Raw genomic sequence first — 21,539 nt, 5'->3', positions numbered from 1 at the left:
TGCTCCTGCTGCAGCCGCTTCTGGAGCCACAGAAGGAGGAGGAAGACAGAAGGGTGTGGAAGGGTCAGAAGCTGCCGAGGGAGCAGAGGAGCTGCGCGGAGACCTTATGCAGCTTCCCGGAGTTGGGAACCAGAAAAAGTACACCTCTGGTGGGCAGAGGGAGGGAGCTCTCAGGTCCGTGGGCCCACCCATGTTTTATTTATCTGGGATAGCAAAGTCCGGGTCCACAGCCTCACGGGAACCCCCTCTTGTCCAGCTCCCTGCCTCATTCCCATCCTCACACTCACGCCCCTTATTCCCCTTCCCAGACGCACCCACACCATCCCCACCCACGTCCTCCCCACCAGCAGCGCCGTTCACAGCAGGAGCTCCATCTCAGAGGTCTCCCCGCTGGGGGCCCTCTGATTCTAGCTTGCGGTCTGATGTGGGGGGCCAGGGAATGGGCCCTCAAGAACCACAAAGAGACGGGAGGGACTCTGATCCCCACCAGCAGAGGACACCTCCAGTACTTCGAAGGCCAACGGGCTGCCCTTGGTGTAAAGTGAATTTTTCAAGGCAGAAAACTTGCTTCCACTGTGGGAGGGGAATCTGGCTATAAAACCTTTGAATTCAGAAACGTGAAACAGAATAGAAATGTACCCTGATGGGAAATCCGTTTTCAGTGGGAGGGGGAGGGGTGGGGGAGGGCTTGGGAAGAGTGGAAGGAAAGGGTGGGTGGGTGGGTGAATGGGGCAAGGGAGCTGTGAGAGAGGAGGGGAAATGGGGTGGAAGGTAGGGTATGGGGTGGTGGCTGGGGAAGTTGTAGATTGTGGGCTTAGGGGGGGAGAGACCTAGAGAGACAGACGTGTTTTGATGACCCTCTTTGTGTTCCAGAGCACTAGTACTCGACACCCCAGAACTACTGCCGCTTCTGTGTGTGTCTCTCCCCAACTCTAGCATCTGGTGGACCTGGGCAGACAGTATATAACACCCCCGTCTCTGCTTCCCCCCCCCACCCCTGAAACTAGACTGTAGATGACTGGAGCAGGAGTGGACATTTGACCCATCCTGAGCCAAACAGATCCTCACACTAGAGAATCTGAACAGAGAGGCAGATTTCATAGCCAGGATGGTGTCGGGCAATGAAGCAGTGGGTCACTGGGAGTCGGGGGCAAGGTCGGAGTCATGGACACCGAGGCCACAGCTGAGGCCTGGCCTTGGATGTGGGGGAACAGAACCGCGTGCTTTACAAAGGCCCAGTGCCCTTTAGAGAATCACAGTCTGAGGCCCCAGGGAGCAGAGAGACAGAGAAGCAGAGAGGAGTTGATCCCGTGACCCCAGACGTGCAGAGTGGCAGCCCGACCACTTTTCATTTCCTGCAGTTGTGCTGAGTGAAAATCCACTTTACACAGATCCTTTTTTCTTTAAGCTAACTTGAGAGGGTCCTTGGTCTGGGCAACCAGATTATTGCCAAGCCAGAAATTTACACCAGAAGAGCAGTTGCAAACCACAAACCATCAAAGAAAATGTCGGAACTGGCAGGGGCGGTGCATCAGGGAGTGATGGGTAGTGGGGATTCCTGCATCCCAAGTCTCCAGCAATGAACTGGCCAGGAAGCTCATTCATGTTCTGAGCGAGTTATATCATGAGAAACAAAACAGGCCTGGGGTTAACCCCGGGCTTACAACAGGGCCACCCCCCCCTAGAGGAATCCTTCAGGGTTGCACACAGAGGACGCCAGCACCAGCTGCAGACGAGGACTGCTATCGTCGTTCAGCCCCATGACAGGAGAAGCCTCCCCAGTCCCCAGTGGGCAGAACTGGGGACAGATCTGAACAGGGAACTTGTGCCACTGCCAAGGAGGCGAGTCAGCAACTTGACAGTGCCTGGAGGGTTTGCTGGTCTAGACCACTGACCACAGTATTTTGCCATCCTGAGATTTTCTCTCCCCCATCACCAGGATAACAGTGGGAGAGGAATCTGGCTACAAAGCTCCTTGTGAATTCAGAAATGTAGAATAGAACATACCCCGATGTGAAATCAATTTTCAGAGGGAGGGGGTGAAAGGGGGAGGGGGAGGATGGTCTGCATCTCCCCCTCTGATGACTAAGCTGTGTTGATGGCGGCTAAATGTATGGTTTAGCCCACAGGTGGAAAGATGCTGAGGAGTCATACCTGGACCAGACTGAGACACAACCGGAGGAACCCTGAACATTAACTGGGGACTGTGAACCTAATCACTGAAGCTTTCATGGCCCTGACCCTAACCCTAACCCTGGGACATTTCTGCAGCAGCTGGATGTGACTCTGAGTTGTCTCTTATGGGGGCAGATGTACATAATCATTATCAGGATTTGGGGCCAGATCCCTAGCTCGTTATTAAAGGGCCTGCACTTGACAGAAACCTTCTTGGGCTTATTTATATCCCTACAGAGTAGGATTTCACAGCTTCAGCACTCCTGACAGTTGAGCCTAGATTTCCAGAGGCTGTCCTGTGAATTGTAGGATGTTTGGCAGAATCCCTGGCCTCTACCCACTAGATGCCAGTAGAACACCCCACACCCCCAGAAAATCGTGACAACCAAAAATGTCTCCACATGTCCACTGGAGGGCAGAATCGCCCCTAATTGGGAACCATGGAGACAGTGAAGTACTTAGGAGTAGTCGAGACAGGGGGAAGAGAGTTGCAAGGGGAGTGTGTTCAGCAGTGCTAAGGGCTGCAGGGGGTGGGGCGCTAAGACAGGAGGTGAAAAGTGTTCACTGGGTCTGGCCATGTCTGATCTTTGAGCAGATCGGGGGAGTGGGGGGGCAGAAGCCGGCAGAAGCCTAAGCGCAAAGACTGCGGAGTGAGTGAAAGTGAGGAAGTGCTCAGTGAAGGGGGGGCTGTTCTTCAGGGACCTTTGACTGTGAAGGGAAGGAGTGAAGTGGGGTGCAAGACAGAGAGAGAGAGTACTTTTGAATGTGGGAGAAACTTGGGCCATAGGGAAGGAGATAGCTGCAGAAATCTTGAAAACACAAGAAATATGTAAAAGAATGAAGTAGATCCTGCATACTGTATTAGAGGCATGTCCACTGCACTGCTCAATGAAAAAAAATATGACGGCCAATTGTGTTTTTTTTGTGAAACAAAATCTCTCCCCAAATTTTTCATTATTCTGTGCGTGTATGTGTGATATATATATATATATATATATATATATATATATATATATATATATATATATACACACACACACACACACACACACACACATATATATACACACACATACACACACACACACACACACACACACACACACACACACACACATATATATAATGGATTTATGTAAGCATAGAAATGTTCTGGAAAAACTTTTTTTTCCAGAAAAATGGAGTAGGGTAGGGGCAGTAGGATAGAGGGCTTTTACTTCTTTATATACTTCTTTGTTAGGAAAGTAAAACAATTAAATGTTCACAAATATACAAAAAACAAAAGGAATTAATTTGCTGGCTCGGGTAGGTTTAGAAAGGCCACCTCTTCCTTTGGGACAGGATGAGAAGAGAGCAGACGCTGATCTCTGACACGAAGGGATGCGAAACCAAGAGGGCTCCTGCCTGTGTGTCCCTTAGACTAGGGATCTGAGAGTGAGTAAGGAAAGGAGGTCAGGGTGGGGGTGGGGGCTTCTGGACAATGGCACGTTTAGGAATAACTTCCATAAGTGGGGAATGGGGAAGGGGAAAGAAAAGATCATCTGGTTGCACAGAGGGCCCAGTTGGGTCCAAATGAAAGAAAACCAAAGGGCACTGCAACAAGAGCCTAGGAGGGGGCACTGGAAAGGAAGGTGAGTAGTTCCAGAAGGGGCGCCAGACACAAATCTCTACGTTACAGACTGTTTTCATAACATTTTTTTCAGTAAATGATTCGGTTTGTTTGGATTTGGGTTTGATAGGATTAAGGGAAGATATTGACATTTTCATGATTTTGTGTATCACACCCAATATAAAAGTTTTTTTCCCTCTGTACATCCAGAGGAAAGGATTTAATAAAGTTAATTCCACTTCTACCACTAAATATCCTCAACAGATCCAACAGAGGTGATATGACTTGGCCTTTGAGCCCTTGGGCTAGAATGCATAGATGAGCGGCTCAAGAGTAAGACAGCTGTAAAAATGATGTTGCTGGAAGAAAGACCCAGCTTCAGTGGGCAAGTGAAGGGAATGGAAATTTCATAGGTGCCAATAGCTTGGTCAAAGTCATTGATTTTTATATCTAGAGAAATGGTAGTGAGCCTCTCTGGGCTTGAGATAATGGCAAGCAAAGTAGTGAAAGGGAATGACTAGTGAAGGTGTTTCTGTTGACCACTCTCTTTCAAATGACTTGTCCACACATTGGGCAGTCAAACATGGCTACACCTGTCTCTAAAACAATGGAAAGTAAAAATAAGTCATATTTTATTTAGAAACAACAATGCTTTTCGATGTTTATTTTATGTCATGTGGGATCCAAGTCGAAAGTTTGCCAGAGTGTTTATATAATACAACAAAACTACATAATAAGAAATTTCCCTAAATGCCTTAAAATTTAGAATTTTCTGTGACATTGCACCATGCTATAAAATACTGATGTTCCCAGCATCATTCTTTGCATTGTCATCTCATAGTAAGTGCCTTCCTGCTATCTATCTCTGTTTCTATTGGTAAAATTTAACATATTAGAAAAGGAAAGATTTCATGGGACCAAATTAAAAATCCGCAGACCCTAATGATCTGAGGGTTACAGCCAGTAAGTCAGTAACCCACATGTATAGAAAGCCTGCTCTATGCGTGTAGAAACTGTGTGAGGGGGTAGTCCAGGGGTAAGTTTTAGACCCAGTTAAAAAGGAAGAGATAGACCAATGGAAAGAAAGGGAGGGAGGGAGGAGGAGGGCGAGAGGGAGCGAGTTGGGGGGGGAGAGGGGGGCAGAGAGAGAGAGAGAGAGAGAGAGAGAGAGAGAATCTTGCGTGAGAATAAAACAGATGAATGTAAATATAAAATCTAGCCAAACCGCTCTCCTTTACAGGGAGTCAGAGAAAGGTGTTGGGAGGGGGCAGGGTAATGGGGCTGAAAAATAAAAAATGCATATGGCATCTCTATATTGCCTTAGTATTGAAGAGTATGATCCAGTCTGGAAATGAGTGGGTGTAGATTCATGTTAATCTGGGTCTTGTTTTATTGAGATCAAGGCCCTGGAGTGGAACTACACATCACCATCCTACTTGGCTTTTCTCCGTTTCATAGCCATAGATAGAGACTGTACCCACTGAACCTTAACCAGCTATCTTGCCAAGGTGGATCACTCTTCAGAGTGGCCAGAGAGTGGGGATGGCTCCATATGAATTCATTCCCATCCCTGAGAAAACTAGTTGGAGTGTATGTTCTGACTGATAATGCTGAGGTCAGCAGCATCTCCTTTGTTAATAAGGGTAGAGTCATAGAAGGGAATTTACTCCCTTTAAATATTCTATTTTCTCCATGGAAACATCACCTGTTAAAATATGCATTATTATCTGACTGCATGTTAAGGTGCTCATTAGTTCTGTCCTTTATCTTATTTTCTAAGAATTGGTTGATGTCTTAAAGTCTCACATTCCAAAAATATATCTGAAACCTCTATAAAGCAAGGGTTAGTTATTGTTATGTGCATATTTAGAAAAAAATGCCTTGATAAATGCAGGTTCCAGCCACACTGACCTCCCTGTTTTCCTCTGGACATAACCCATGTTTTACTGCATCCTTGCTCTTGAACTCTGCTTCATCTGCCTGGTAATTCCTCTACTATTGCCACCTGTTTAGATCATCAAGAACCATCTCAAACACCATGATTCTATAAGTCAAAAGCTATTTTTCCTTACTCTCTACTACTACTTTATCTCCATCTTTCTTATAGCCCTTTTCACTTCCTCTCATGTGTGATGGAATAAAAGACATGAAGTTAGCGTTGGCAGTTTTCCCCTTCTCCCTGCCCTCCAGAGATAATCCTCTTTTTGGCTGCAGGGGTCTCTCCAAATTCAGCAACTTCTGTGGAGATTCTTGGTGTGCCAGATCAGTATCTGGGCTTTTAATGTGCAGAATAGGTGTAGGGAAGAAAGAGCTGAAAAATTGCAAGGAGCAATGCTAGTTTAATTAAATTATATTAGAACGGGGAACAAGAACTTCTTGCAAGGAAAAAAAAGTGACAAAAGACAAAAAAGGACAAAAAGAGGAAAAACTTGCAGGGGATGCATTCCAGGGTGAGTTTTTTAGTTGGGAATGAGAATGAGGAGTGATGAGAGAGGTTTCTGGGCAGTTGCCTTATGTAATAAATATTGAGCATGAAAGTAATGGGAAAAGATGATTTCAAATGTTGCCAGGGTGGGGGTTACAGACTGGTTTCCCCTTGATGTTTTTCAAAGGACTACATTAAATACCTAAATATTCAAACTTTTAAAATTATGTTTATTTGCTGGACTGTTTCCTAGGATACAATGCTCTGATGAGCCGTATGGGATCCTCTCTTTTACTTGAGTTATACTTGTTTGCTTGTAATTTGTATATATGTCCTAATTCCCCTTTAAATTTGTTAGGAGGCAGGAGCCCTGTCATTTGATTTTGCCTTTTTTGGTACCTTTTATAGAATAGGTGCTCAGTAAATATTTGTTTAGTGAAAAATAGGTACCTGAGACCTGAAATGATATCAGCTGAAAAATATCCCTTTTATTAAAAAATAAACAAAATAATATAAAACTGTACTTAGGAAGGAATGCACTCTCAATTTTCTACTTCTATGAAATACCTTTAGGGTAAATGGAGGGAAGTAGTTACATGCAATAAGTTCTTGAAAAACATAGCCATGCATTTATACACCTGATTATATTCATTCCAGTACTTTGTCACAGACTGATGTATATGCTTCTCTAATTGATTCATCGTGAATCTTATACCTTGCAGGTTTGGGAGTGAGAGTAAATGGACAAAAGAAAGCCAGTTAAGGACATACGTCCAACAAGGTTCCTCCATCCCTTTTCTTTGGTAGCAAACAACTTTTAAGCACATCTGTATAATGTTTGGAAACTGATAAATGATTGCAAAGGGTTTCAAACTTTGTAAGACAAGTAGTCTGTTTTTTTATCTCTGGAAATTTCTGCTTTAACTTGATCCTCACTTTTCATGAATTTAGGATCTCTATTTCACTGTCTTCTGTTGTCCACCTTTAATCAGTAGAATTCCATCCTCATCTCCAGACAGTACTGTACACCATGGAACGTGAAAACAGACGGATTCACAGAACTTTCTACAAACAGGAATTAACCATATCTCATTTGTTGTGATATACAGATACAGGTACCTACAAAGAACAGTAAACATAGGTAATAAACAAAAAGACGGTAGAGGAAACTGATTATGTGCATGAGCTAGGTAGACCTGGGTTCAAGTCTTAGCTCCATTATTTACTAGCCGTGTATCACGGGACAAGTTCTTTAACCTCTATGAGTATCAGTTTTATCATCTTCAATAATATGACCTACCTCATAGGGTTACTGAGGATTATCACAGTGTTTGCCATATAATAAGGGCTAAAAATCATAGATAGTAGTAACAATGGTAGCGGTAGTAAAAGTAGAAATAAGAGATAATGTGTTGAGTGCTTACTCTGTGTCAGCATTGGTGCTGTGCTTGTCCGCATTCCCTGAGGTAGACACTGTTATCCTTGCTCCTCTCCAGGCCTTCTCTTATCTCAGTTACTAGCACCATGATTCACTCAACTGCTTAAGTCAGAAACACTTGAGTCATACTTTATTCAACTATTTCTCCCGTTTCTCACATCCAGTGCATCAGTATGTCCTGGTGCTCATCCTTCAATGCATATCTAGAACGCATTCACTTCTCCCCATCTCCAAGTTACCACCCCAATCCAAGCTTACTATCACATATCTGTTCAACTAACACAATTCCGTCCAAACTTTGTCTCCTTGTTTGTCTCTCTACAGTCCCTTCCCACCAGGGCAGCCAGAGTGATCTTTTTAAAATGGAAATCTGATCGTGTTACTCCCCAGTTTAAAACAAACAGACAAAATACAACACTCCCTTTGCCCCTGATTACTAATAAAAATCAATTTTTATCCTAGCCCACGATATGCAACAGGATCTGGCCTCTGCCTGCCTCTCCAGCCTCATCCAGTACCATTTTCCTCCAGCTCACTGCACTCCATCCAGACTGGCCTTCTTTAACTTCCTTGAATATAAAAAGCCTGTTCCTGTTTCATGACCTTTGCACTTGCTGTTCACTCTGACTGGAACACTGTTCCTGTAGATCTTCACAAGGCTGGTTCCTTCCTTTCATGCATGTCTCAGCTTATAAGTCCCTTTCTCTGGGAGGCCCTCTAGACCACTTAAGCAAAAATGGCCTCCCAGTTACTCTTGCAACATGACCCTTCTTTTTTTTTTTTATTCTCATCATACACATTACCCAATGTAGTCTTGTGAATTTGTTATTTGTCTGTTTCCCCCACTCTAGAAGGTAATTTCCAGGAGAGTAGGAACTTTAATCTGTTTTGTTTAATGCTATATACCAAACACCTAAAGCAAGTGTTCAATGTATCTTAAGCTGAGTAAACAAATTAATCTTCATTTTCCAGGTTAGGAAAGCAAGGCACAGGTCACACAATTATAATATACCATCACTCCCTAGGTTAATGTTAGAGTTAGGATTTAGTAGTTCAGAGTTTGCCAACTGTGAATCCACTGGTTGAATCTGAGTAGGGACTTTTTTAGGAGGAGGGCCCTGAAAATTTTTAAATTTGAGAAATTTCACAGAAATATTCAGATTTAAAGTTTTTCTTTAAAAAGTCAGAAGATCTGGCAATACTTGGGCCTATATTCTTATACGGTAAAAATAATTTATATCTGTCAGGCAGCTACCTGACTTTAACTGGAAAATAGCTCATTCATTCATTATTTATTTACTGAGTGTCTACTATGTGCCACACACTATTCTAGGCCCTTGAGATATATTAGTGAACAACAAAAACAAAAAGGCAAAGATCTCTGTCCTTAAGGACCTTACATTCTAGCATGGGGAAATAGACAAATAAAAACAATAAATATAATACATAAATTATATATATTATATATATAATAAAAGGTGATAATTGCTATGGAAACAGAAGAAATAGAGGAAGGCAAGTATCAGTATAGAAGATGGGGACTGAGTGAAAGAGAATCTTAATATTACAAATAAGGTAGTCAAGGAAGGCCCACTGATAAGATTAGAATAGAAGAAATTATACAATTGAGGGAAATGAGGGAGTTGGTCATGTGAATATAGAAGAGGAAAACATTCTAGACAGAGGGAAGAGCCAGTGAAAAAACCCTGAGGATGGAGTATACTTGACATGTTTGAGAAACAGCAAGGAGGTCAGAGTGGCTGGAGTAGAGTAAGCCAAGGAGATAAGAATGGGAAAGTAGTAGTTAGAGTGGTACCAGGGACTAGATCACCTCCAGGGCCCTAGTAAGGACTTGGCTTTTATTCCAAGTGAAATGAGAAGCCATCAGAAGGTCCTGAGCAGAACAGAACACAGACATATGTGACTTACATTTTTAAAAGACCACTCTGACTATGGTGTTAAGAATAGATTGAAGGGACCTACTGTATAGCACAGGGAGCTCTACTCAATATTCTGTAATAACCTATATGGGAAAAGAATCTGTAAAAGAATGGATATATGTATAACAATCACTTTGCTGTACACCTGAAACTAACACAACAGTGTAAATCAACTACACTCCAATATAAAATAAAAATTAAAAAAAAGAATAGATTGAAGGGAGACATGTGCAAAAGCAGAGAAACTAATTAGGAGTTTATTGTAACAAGAGAGATAAGAGATCTTGGCTTGGACCAGCAGTGGTATGGAAGGCACGGATTATGCAATCCCCAAAATTCAAGGTGGTTAAGACCCTGTGGAATAACCCCTTGAACAATGGGAGATGGGAGCTGAGAAATAAATTGTTCCCCATTTCTTCTCCTGGATCAAGTTTGTCACAATATCCTTCCTTCTCCCTGCCTCACTTTCCTTTTCCTTCACTCCTATTTTTCTGGGATTACACTCCCTAATACATATTAGCTTTTTGCCCCAGAGTTTACTTTCTAGGAACCAATGATAAGATAGGAGGAAGATCAGGAGTTCAGTTTTGGACATATTGGTTTTGACACAAGTGGAGATGCTGAAAAGTCTGTTGGATAAAAAAGACTGCAGAGAGATCTGGGCTGGAAGGTATACATGTTGAAGTTACCAGTGTACAGATGGTATATAAAACTATAAGATGGTATAAACAGGTTATGGAGGGAGGGAGCATGGGTAGAGATGAAAAAACCTAAGGACCAAGCCCTAAGAGCCCTCTAACATTAAGAGGTCAGGGGGAATATGAGGGGTCAGCAAAGGAACTTCAGAAAGGATAACTGATGAAATAAGAGGAAAACTAGGAGGGTGTGATTCTCTGGAACTCAGGTAAAGGACATATCAAAAAGAAGGGATGATCAACTGTGCTAAATGTGCTGATCATGTAAAAAGTTTCCTTGCGATATGGCATAAAGCAAGTCCCATGACTGTTGACAGAAATATAAGACTTGTTTAATATATGCTACATAGGCACTTTTAAGTCAGGACCATTTAAGAGCCATCAAAATCAGGCAAAATTACTGTATACTTATATTTATCTCTTATTCTTTTTAATTATGGAACATTTCAAATATATTCAAAAATAAAAAAATGTAATGGATCCTCATGTACTCATTGTACAGATTCAAAAATTAGCTATCGATACATACTACATTTCTTGTTTCAGATATCTCCAACTCCCCTCAATTCTTCTGGTAATGTTGTTTTGCTAGAGTAATAATCACTCAAATGTGATGAATAGCAAGGCAAATGTCATGCCTCAGAACTGTGTAAATGCATTAAGGAACCCTTTAGAAGGAGTTTGTAAGGCAGTCAGATTTTGAGAACCTCATTTATTTCAATGATTACGAAAAACCAAAAATAGTTGGATTATCTTCCTGTTTAAGAAGAGGGCTCCTTATTCCATTTACTTCATTGGAGAGGTAAATAGTCGTGATGGTTTTGAACTTATTACTGATTCTCTGCACTTGGCATCGTCATCCCCAAACACACAGGTTTCTACAGATATTCAATTATATTTATTAACTCTTTTCAATATCTGTGAATTCAATTCAGGATTATAGGAATACATCTATCTTCATCCACAGCTTAAGTTGCCCCTTGTTCCAAGTTGTTGAGAAAGTGATATGTGGGATTTTGTCAGATAAGATTACTCTCATCATTTTTATTCTACTAAGTGCCTCCACTGAAAAGATCTGAGTGGAAAGGGGAGTAGACAGTAATTCTTGGATTGGCACAGCTCTCAAAATATGACTCACTTCTCCACCATTCCTCTGTCACTAACCCACCGACATGCTGAGAAATTCAAGTAATCACTCTTGAGACTGGCCAAATAAAAACACAAAAATGAGTAATTGGCTACTGAAAGGTCACAAACAGTAAACTTTTCTTGCTGTGACTTAAATGGGTGGAGCATATTACTAAATATTTCATATCTACATTTTTAACCACACTGAAATCAATAGTAACTTTTAATGAGGTCGATAAAGCACAGAAAAATCATTCCATAATTACCTTAAAATAGTATCAAATTTGGGATTTTAGGTGACATAGACATTGCCAAATTCAGAGCCTTTTTCACTATAGATGTCACTCTCTTGCCATTCTGAAAGAGGTTTCTATATCTCTGAGTTGACAAAAGACGGTTGCATCCTTTAGAACAGTGATTCCCAAATATTTTTTCTCCTTACCAAGGCACACATGAAGGATAATATTCAAAATTTCCCCCACACCATCAGTCCCAATCGTTCCCTAAGACCTGCTGCACGAATGAAAGAGGTCGCCACCTATGCTTGCATCTAAGCCTCTGCTCAGTGGAATACCACTCCTTTCTCTTCTATTGATCTAGATGTGAGGTGAGAATTACTGACTTAGATGATATCTACAAAAAAATACAAGTAAGGTCAATCTAATATACACTTGAAAGAGGGGGCCACCTATAGGAAAGGATTTCAGGGGCATTGGGAAATCCCCCTTGTGTATGAGGTAGTACAAGGCTTTGTTTAAAAGCAAGATAGGCTGTCAGCTGAGAGGGCCTAGAAGCAACAACTCCCCAGTAGCAATGAGCACACCTAGCACCCAAATCTTGGTGTCTAATATCATTCTTCATTAAAAGGAATCAAGGCTCCTTGGGAAAATGGCTGATTCTAGGACTGGGGGCGGGGAATATATAAGATAAGCCTGGAGCATCTTAGAGTGCTGAAATATAAGAAAATACTAAACAAACAAACAGACAACAACATAAAACAATGAGGAGGTTATGTCAGAGGGACAGATGCACCGACTGAAAGAGCTCCCAGTGGTCAAAGGTGGATGAATTTGACCCAGAAAATACAATTGCATTGGGTTATTACCCAATGTATAATATAAATATCCATGAGTCCATGGTGATATAAATAAATGATTGAATAAATAAATAAATGGGAGAAAAAAAAAGTATCCCATGCAGAAGAATTCTAAATAATTTTATGTAGATACTTTGGTCCTAATGAAGTGGAGTGTAACTACCACTCCTTATATATGGACTGTGAATAACTACTTTTTTCCAAAGAGGGCAATTTGAAAAGGGAGTGGAGAAAGAACAACTTTACAGTGGAGAAAGACAAATACTACCTTGAGCCAGATGATCAAGGTCAATATCAACAATGGAAAAGCATACTGATACTCCATATCCTTGTTATGATGTGATGAAAATAGTATTGTATCTCTGTGTCCTTCCTCCCCAAAACACATTACCCCAGTATAAACATGAAAAAAAAGTCAGATAAATCCCAACTGAGGGACATTCTACAAAATATCTGAATAGTACTACTCAAACTGTCAAGGTCATCAGAAACAAGGAGAGTCTGAGAAACCACCACGGCCAAAAGGAGCTTAAGGAGACACGACGATCAAATGCAAGGTGGGGTATCCCAGATGGAATTCTGGAACAGAAAAAGGGCATTAAGGAAAATCTGAGGAAATCTGAAGAAAATGTGGACTTTAGTTAATAATGATGTATCACTATTGGTTCATTAGTTGTAACAAGCGTATCACAGTCATGGAAAATGTTAATACTAGGGGAATATGGGTGTAGGGCATACAGGAACTTTCTGTACTATCTTTGCAATAATTCTGTATATCTAAAACTGTTCTAAAATTTAGAAGTGTATTTAAAAGCAAATTGGGAGCTTTAATTACAGCACTTTTTATAGGGACAAAAACACTGGAAACAAAGTATATGCACATCAATAATGAAATGATTGACTAAATTGTGGTATCATAGACTATTAAACAACACAGAATATTATGTACTTAAAAGGATGAGTGAGCTCTCTATCAATTGACTTGTAAATATTTCCACTATGTATTTTTAATAAGGAGAGAAAATGCAGGGAAATAAGTGACTCTCTTTTTATTTTGTAAAACAGTAAGGAGAAATCCCCATGTAGATATGCTTGTATAATTAAAAGAATAAGGGGAAGGTATGCAAGGATACACACTATATTGTTAGCATTTCTCAGGGTAGGGAGATGGGTGAGAGGAGAGGAAGGAAGAAAGGAGAGATAGTCAGACCGGGGAAATAAGCAGGGCAGGGGAAGTAAGCAGTAATTAATTCAATAATTCATTATAAGTATAGCACCTGTATATAGTAGGCTGATGCTCTACAAATAAAATTTTAAATTTGTGAAAACAAAACAAACAGAGCAAATGTAATAAGGGGAGGAAAAGAGATCTATTTTAGATTGGCAGGATTTAATGAGGGTGGGAATGAAAAGGGTGTAAGCAGGGAGAGAGTAGCAGCACTGTAAAGAACAGAGTGCCATACCAAATGTAAAATAGCTAGCTAGTGGGAAGCAGCCGCATAGCACAGGGAGATCAGCTAGGTGCTTTGTGACCACCTAGAGGGGTGGGATAGGGAGGGTGGGAGGGAGGGAGATGCAAGAGGGAAGAGATATGGGGACATATGTATATGTATAACTGATTCACTTTGTTATAAAGCAGAAACTAACACACCATTGTAAAGCAATTATACTTCAATAAAGATGTTTAAAAAAAAAAAAAAAAAAAAAGAACAGAGTGCCAGACAGTGGAACCGAATTACACCCACTTCTCATTTCTGCCAAGAGCTATCCAAGGAGGTGAAAATACTGATTATTGCTAAGGGTGTGATCAGAATGATTGCTATTTTTGCCAATATCCTGGGGCTTTTGCCCACCACAAAGAGACTAAACTTGCTCCCCCAACACTTCCTCCCAATATACATACAAAAGTGATTCTTAGAGCATCAAGAAGGTTCTCTATTTATATACCACCTTGTTCTCCTGCCCTTTTGAACAATGAGGCCACACCAGGGGCTTCCAAGTGCTTTTGATGAAGAGGTGACATAGCTTTGGCATCAGACAAAGTCCACAGGAAACAAAAATGGAAGGGTCTGCATTTCCAAGAAGGTAAAATCACACAGTAGAGTGCAGGTCCCTGGTGAGCAAGATCAGACACTTCTAAAATGGCAGTATTGAAGAGCGGTTTAAAGGTCACCTCAGCTACTTACTTCAACACCTAATGCAGTCTCTATCTGAGATTTGAGATCCTAGATCCTGACACTGGGGTGGAGGGGGGAGGAAGGACATATTGTGGAATTGCTGGGGATAAAACAGACTGCTTTTCACTATAAACTTCTTGCAAGTAGGAACTGTATCTGTGGTATCTTCCCAGAATAGTATATAGGAACACAGGATGACCATGTGTTTATAGGGTCCCATGTTGAATATTTAGATACAGTAGACTCAAATTCACATTGTAAATCCCATGAAGAATTTCACCAGAAGCATTTGAAGCTATTTTCCATCAATAAGAAAGGAAAGACCCTGACCTAAATGATACTTAAGGTCATTTTCATAGCCAGATATCAAGATCATTGAGCCAACTGGCTCCACGCAAAAACAATTTTTAATACAGATTTTCCTGTACTAACAATTGGGGTTATGTCCCAATAAACCCATAGTAAGCTGAAAATATCTTAAGTCAAAAATGCATTTAATACACCTAACCTACCGAACATCATAGCTTAGCCTAGCCTACCTTAAATGTGGTCAGAACACTTACATTAGCCTACAGTTGGGCAAAATTATCTAATTCAAAGCCTAATTTATAATAAAGTATGCATATTTCATGTAATTTATTGAATACTGTACTAAAAGTGAAAAATGGAATGGTTGTATGGGGACAGAGTGATTTTAAGTGTATCAGTTGTTTACCTCATGATCACGTGGCTGACTGGGAGCTGTGGCTGACTGGGAGCTGCAGCTTACTGCCTGCCACTGCCCAGCATTATGAGATAATATCATACCGTATATTGCTAGCCCGGAAAAAGTTCAAAATTCAAAATCCAAAGTGAGGTTTCTACTGAATGCGTGTCACTTTTGCACCATCGTAAAGCTGCAAAATTCTAAGTCCAACCATCGTTAAGTCAGGGACCATCTATATAAGACCCTGGGGCAGGGGTGGAGTTGGGAAATAAATGAATCACAAAATTTTCTGAATTAAATGAGCATACATAGTAAATGGGAATCTTATTTTATGAAAATGTGATAAGAACTTGCTATATTGTTCCAATAAATAATTAGAATTGAATTTACTGAAGCTCCACATGCACTGCAGCCTTTCAAGAATATAGTCACTGTATAACATGAGGCACATCCATACACACTCCAGTCCCAATCAAGACTACCACCCGTGACATTGAGCAGTTTTCACACAGCACTTACCTTAAAACACAAGTGTAGAATCCACTGTCTTGCGCCTCAGCTGAGTGAAACCATATTGAATCTTCCTCTTTGCTCATCCTGACCTCTGAAAAGATGATGGGCTCTTCCAAATCACCTTTGTTTTTGTACCACATCAGCCTGAGCCCAGTGCTCTGGGCCATGCTATAGTTGGTACGAATGTAACTGTAGAAAAGGGCACATTTCACTCGGACTGGTTCACCTGCCAAAGCCATGTATGTCTTGAGATCCACTGACCAGTCAATGCAGCCATCCACTGAAAGAAAACCAGATTGGGCATGAGATGCAGTGAGCATTGTTGATAATAATGAGAAGAGCAACAATTATTGCCAACATGTACTGAGGACGTGCTATGAGCTAGACACTGAGTCACGTGCTTTACATAGATTACCTCATTCAATCTTCCCAGTGATCCTATGAGATAGATCAGTATCCTCCTTAGACCCGGGCAAGCAGGATTCCTGCCCTAGCCCTGTGCCTTTGGGGTATTTCCAGTCCTCTGCAGTAAACTTTGGGTTGACTAGATCCTCCAAGGAGCTCCAGCACTCATGCCTATGGGGTTTTCCTGGGGCCCCACAGATAGGTATCAAGTCCAGTAGGGTGGCTGGCCAAGTGGATCACTCCTGCCAGTCACGAGGCATCCGCTTAACAGGATTTTGTGAGATTGGATGGCTACAATGACACTGACATGTTGATTTTTGGCGACTCAAATTGTTTATATAGACAGGAGCCCCACAAAACAAAGACTTCCTTAGGACCCATATAGAGCCTAGGAGCAGCCCTGAGATTGACCCTTTTATTATTCTTATGTTATAGATGAGAAAACAGAGACCCAGAAAAGTTCAGCAACTTTGCCTATGGACACAGAGCTAATAAGTGGTGGAAAACCAGTCAGTCTCTGATTCCCGAGACTGCGTTCTTAACCACTATCCTATACTGCCTCTGCCTGTAATTGTGACAGGAGCCATTGTTTTATTTATTTGCCTTTGAGAAAGTAGATGCCTGGGTTGGAAGCAGTGGATACCTAAAATGATTATTTGCCATTATCTACATGCCAGTTTTCCATGGTATGACCTATTAATAGCAGATATTTAATCACACTTCAATTTCTTTTTATACCCTTAGGTCTCCCTTGCTGCTCAGCTGGTGTGCGCTCATGGGAATATATTATATTAATGTCAAGTTTAATCAAATAATATTAGGTGGGTAAATCTACCATTAAAGAAAGACATATACAATAAATTCTCTCTTTTCCAGAAGGGTTGGAAATGAGACACTGTGGCTAATTTTATATGCTAATCAATACAATTAGCATAGTTATTCTACCTCCAATTGCTGATTTTCAAAGAATTTCATCAAATTGTGCTACATTATATTACTTGATTACCCTTTCTAAAATAATCCTTTCATAAACTGTATAAACACTGCCATTTTAAAATTATATGTTTCGCTTATCATTTTGTGAACTGATCTGCTTCCTTTTTTAGATGTTGAGAACTCTGCAACCCAGTGTGTTTATCTTTTAACCTCAGTTGACAGGAAGCTCAGAGCTAAATACAATGCTCAAGTGAAATAACTATCTTACCTCAGGATTTTGCTTTCTCTACATAAGGGGTTCTTGACCTGGGGTTCAAGGACACTCAGGGGCAGAGTGCCTGGATAGACTTCAAGGTTGTGCCTATTTGCATAGCTATACTTTTCTGGGGAGATGTTCCACAGCTCTTTATCAGATCTTCAAAGGGGTCTATGGCCCAAGAAAGTTTTTGAACTCTGTGGTTTCTGATGTCTCTTTGTAACTTCATTTTTCACTGCCTTGCTGCATATGAGCTTTTATTATAAGTTGCCTCAAATCCTCTTATAGTATGTGAAGTATTCATTAGAAATAAATCAATAACCAAATAAATAACTCATCCTAAATTTATAATGAAGGGCATTTGAACTTTGAGTACTCACAGGGCACCAGATTCATCACTGTGAATTTTGATGACCATTGTGCACTGTTGAAGTCAAGAAGGTACAATTGAATTGGACTAAGTACGTACGGATCTCTGGCTATCTCTTGGGGGGCTTTTTTAGTCACTCCCAAGTATCAGTTGTTTACCTGTCATTTGTCATTCTCACAACTGTCAAGAACAGAGAGGGGGAAATCTGCATTCGTTAAACTTTCTGGGTCATGGTAAATTACCGATGATACATCTCTGTAGTAAATGCAATTTTAATATTTATTGTTTTATCATCTTTAAATTAATTTTATATTATTCCTTTTTATGGATTATTTGTGATACTGTTCCCATGCATTAACACAACTGAGAGGAAACTGTTTTTTTTAGAGAATATATTTTTTTCTCATAGCTTTATTTTAAAAGTTGGTTAATAGAAAGAAAATATGGGGATAAATTTTTTTAAAACTCCTTAATATTCCAGTTTTTGTTTTCTCCTAACCCTAAGATGCACAGCAAGTGTTTCTGAATTGACAAATTTGTCTTGGTAAAGTAGTTTCAAACCTCTATAACTACCTACTTGATAGAAAAAAGAAATCTGGAATGTTTTTTTCATTTGCACCCTAAATCCCTTTAGTTACTTCCTCTAAACAATCTGTTGCATAATCTACACCTGTACAATGTTTAACAGGCTGGTTTGTCCCATTAGTGACAGGACATGGCTGGTATAGAAAATAATCAAAAATCTGCTCCTGGGACACAACCATCATGTTCAAAGGCAGTTGAAGACATTTAACTGCCATTACAACTAGCTTTGTCATACGGACCTTGCGAGTACACTGAGAATTCATTTCCTTCTAAGTACTAGCTGAGCAAAATGTATTTGACTTAATAAATTTATGGTTCCTTTTCTTCTGTTCCCTTGCTTTAGGTAGCAGAGAGGGAGTCTTTAGTTATAAAGTAGTCAATAGACAGAGAATAGATATTCAATAATAAGGACAACAATTTCCAAATGTTATTCCTTTATTCTTTTCTCTTAGTATAGTCATACCTCAGTATCTGCAGGGGATTGGTTTCAGGAGCCCCATGGATATTAACACCTGTGAATGCTCAGGTCCCTTATATAAAATGACATAGTAGTAGCATATAACCTACATATACCTTCTGATATACTTTAAATCATCTCTAGATTACTTATAATAGCTAATACAACGTAAATGTGATGTAGTTGTAAATGCAATGTAAAAGTTGCCAGTGTGCAGCAAATTCAAGTTTTTCTTTTTGGAACTTTCTGCAATTTTTTAAAAATATTTTCCATCCACGGTTGGTTGAATCCAAGGATGTAGAACCTGCGAATATGGGCAGGGTTGGGGGCGACTCTACTCACAATACAGGTTACAATATAACGTATCTCAAGAGACCTCAGGTGATTTTCCCAAAAAAAGCAGACAAAGTGTATGATACCAGGGATCCATGAAGGCCCATCTGACACTGAATATTTTCCCATGATGAACTTTACTCATGGGAAATCCATTCCCATGAGTAAAGGCCTTGTAGCCTTATATCTAGAGAGTGTAGGACCACTACTAGATTCCAGCAAGGTGGTATGATTTGTTTTTAATGGATTGCTATTCCTAGGAAAACCAACAGAGAGGGGGGCAAGACGGGATAAAATACTACAATGTGGTGCATTTATCTTTAGATTTGGGACTGATGAAACAACTAAAAAGGGTATACTGAGGTAAGAGGCCTGGAAACTCAGGTGGCAAGGGAACATGATGGGATTGAAACCTTGAGGTTAAGAGAGAAGGTTAAGAGAAAAGCATGAGAGAATCACAAAAAGGCAGGAAGAGGAGAAAGCTCACATAAAACTCAATTTGCCAAGGGCCATTCCAGGGATCAAAGATGGTGCCATCAGAAGTCACCAGTACAACTCACATTTCTGTCATGAGAAGGAGTTTGTAATACATGCCACACGTTCAGAGCCCTTTGCACTTTGACACTCCAGATATATTTGGCAAATAGGTGAATGAATAGATCTGTGATGCAGCTGACAAGGGAGCATGCTATGGCCAGGTTGGGGACATAGTGGAACTGAGTAGCCCACAGAGGAAGCCCACCTGCAAGCTTGACCTTATCAGCAAGGCCTCTCATTCACAGAGGGATCCAGCCCTATTCTGTTCACAACTCCAGTCGCACCTGTGTAGGCTTGCCCCCGAAAGGCTCCTAAGAAAAGTGGTTTCTGGATAGATTGGCTTCTCCCACAGGTGGTTTGATAACTACATTTCACTAACCAGCCACAAGTGTAAATAGAGGCACTGTAAGAAGGAAAATAGTTTTCCCCCCAAAAAACAGCAACATTCTGCAGTTGGATTGAAATTTGCTACAGAGCAAACCCATCAAAAGCATCAGTGAATGCATGCCTGTCCTCTGCTTCACAATCTCTCAGTATGGCTATAAATATTCCCATCATTCCATTAAAAAATACCTATTTCTAAATTATCCATTCCCTGTTCACTCTTGAGTCTTGTTATGAACAGCAATTCAAGTACTTAAAGAACAATTGTGTTTCTCTAGATGCTCATCTCTGTTCCCTTGATTTAGGTTTCTGTAAGGCTTAAAAATTATTACTCTTAGTTTGGTCTTGTTGGTAGAAATGCTTTAATATCTGAGCTATACAAAACAATTACAATGCAGCAAAGAAAGCCACTTCTTTAAAACCCAGGTCTCTATTTTAATCATTTTCATTTCAAACTGCAAAACAAGTGTATGCTTAGTTTGACATGAAGATTCAAAAAAAAAAAAAGGAGCATATGAAACATATAAAGGGACATGCCAATGTCCACGCAATTTATTTTACCAAGAGGAGATTCCTAGGGGGTAAACCTAATGCAGTATCCTGGAAAGTGCCCTGGGTGACCAAAGCAAACCTATTTAGCCTGCTTATAGACAAGCCTCGGCTTCCTCCTCAATACATCTGGAAAAGCAAATCCTGTCACACCTACCTGCTGCGAAAACAAAGTCCTGAGAAAAGTTTTTAATCCCTAGAAGAGGATAAGATGTTATTATCAACAACAACAATTATATTATTTTAGAAAAAAAAGAATATTGCATGCAGTAAAATTACGAGCTCTAATGGCTATGTACATTACAGTTTTTATTGGGGGATAGGATATGTAGGTATGCATAGGATTGCCAAGTTTGGATTTTTGCCCCAAACTGGGAATCTCTTTAGGTAAAATGGCTAATTAGCATATGAAAATATGCAATCTCCAGATATCTTGATAATGTTCACTACAGCTAAAGTCCTTTGCCTGAGATGTACATCCAATATTAGTTTATTATGTGTTCTTGATTAATAAATTGATTTGTTAAACCAGGTGTTTTCTGGTAACTATGTCAGCTGTATATATCCCATTCATTTTTATGGCCAGCCCTCCTATTTGTGAATCAACGGGGCAATTGTTGGGGGCAATTCATCAAAATACCACTAGAGGGCGGGCTGTCCAAGTTTTTGTGTAGCACGGTAGATTTTCCCCACCTAATTTCTAAAAATAACGATTTGCTATCTGCCAATCACTGGTTGCTGAGGAGGGATCACAGCAACCTCTGGGGATGCGCCCTTGGGGGTGGGTGATAGGGGGAGCCAAAAGTTGAGCATGTAGCTAAGATC

At 40.6% G+C, this 21,539-nt stretch overlaps 1 protein-coding gene across 1 annotated transcript in view; it reads right to left on the bottom strand.

Moving 5' to 3' along the window:
• Nucleotides 1-21,539, bottom strand: part of IL1RAPL2 (interleukin 1 receptor accessory protein like 2) — a 720,608-nt gene that overhangs the window by 512,435 nt on the left and 186,634 nt on the right. Inside the window, exon 4 of the mRNA XM_061178193.1 lies at nt 15,909-16,182. Within this exon, the coding sequence (XP_061034176.1) occupies nt 15,909-16,182 (274 nt within the window). The remainder of the gene's footprint in view (nt 1-15,908; nt 16,183-21,539) is intronic.

The sequence above is a fragment of the Eubalaena glacialis genome, chromosome X (assembly GCF_028564815.1).
Source record: "Eubalaena glacialis isolate mEubGla1 chromosome X, mEubGla1.1.hap2.+ XY, whole genome shotgun sequence".
Taxonomy (NCBI): Eukaryota; Metazoa; Chordata; class Mammalia; order Artiodactyla; family Balaenidae; genus Eubalaena; species Eubalaena glacialis.
This window is presented reverse-complemented; position numbering and strand designations above follow the sequence as displayed.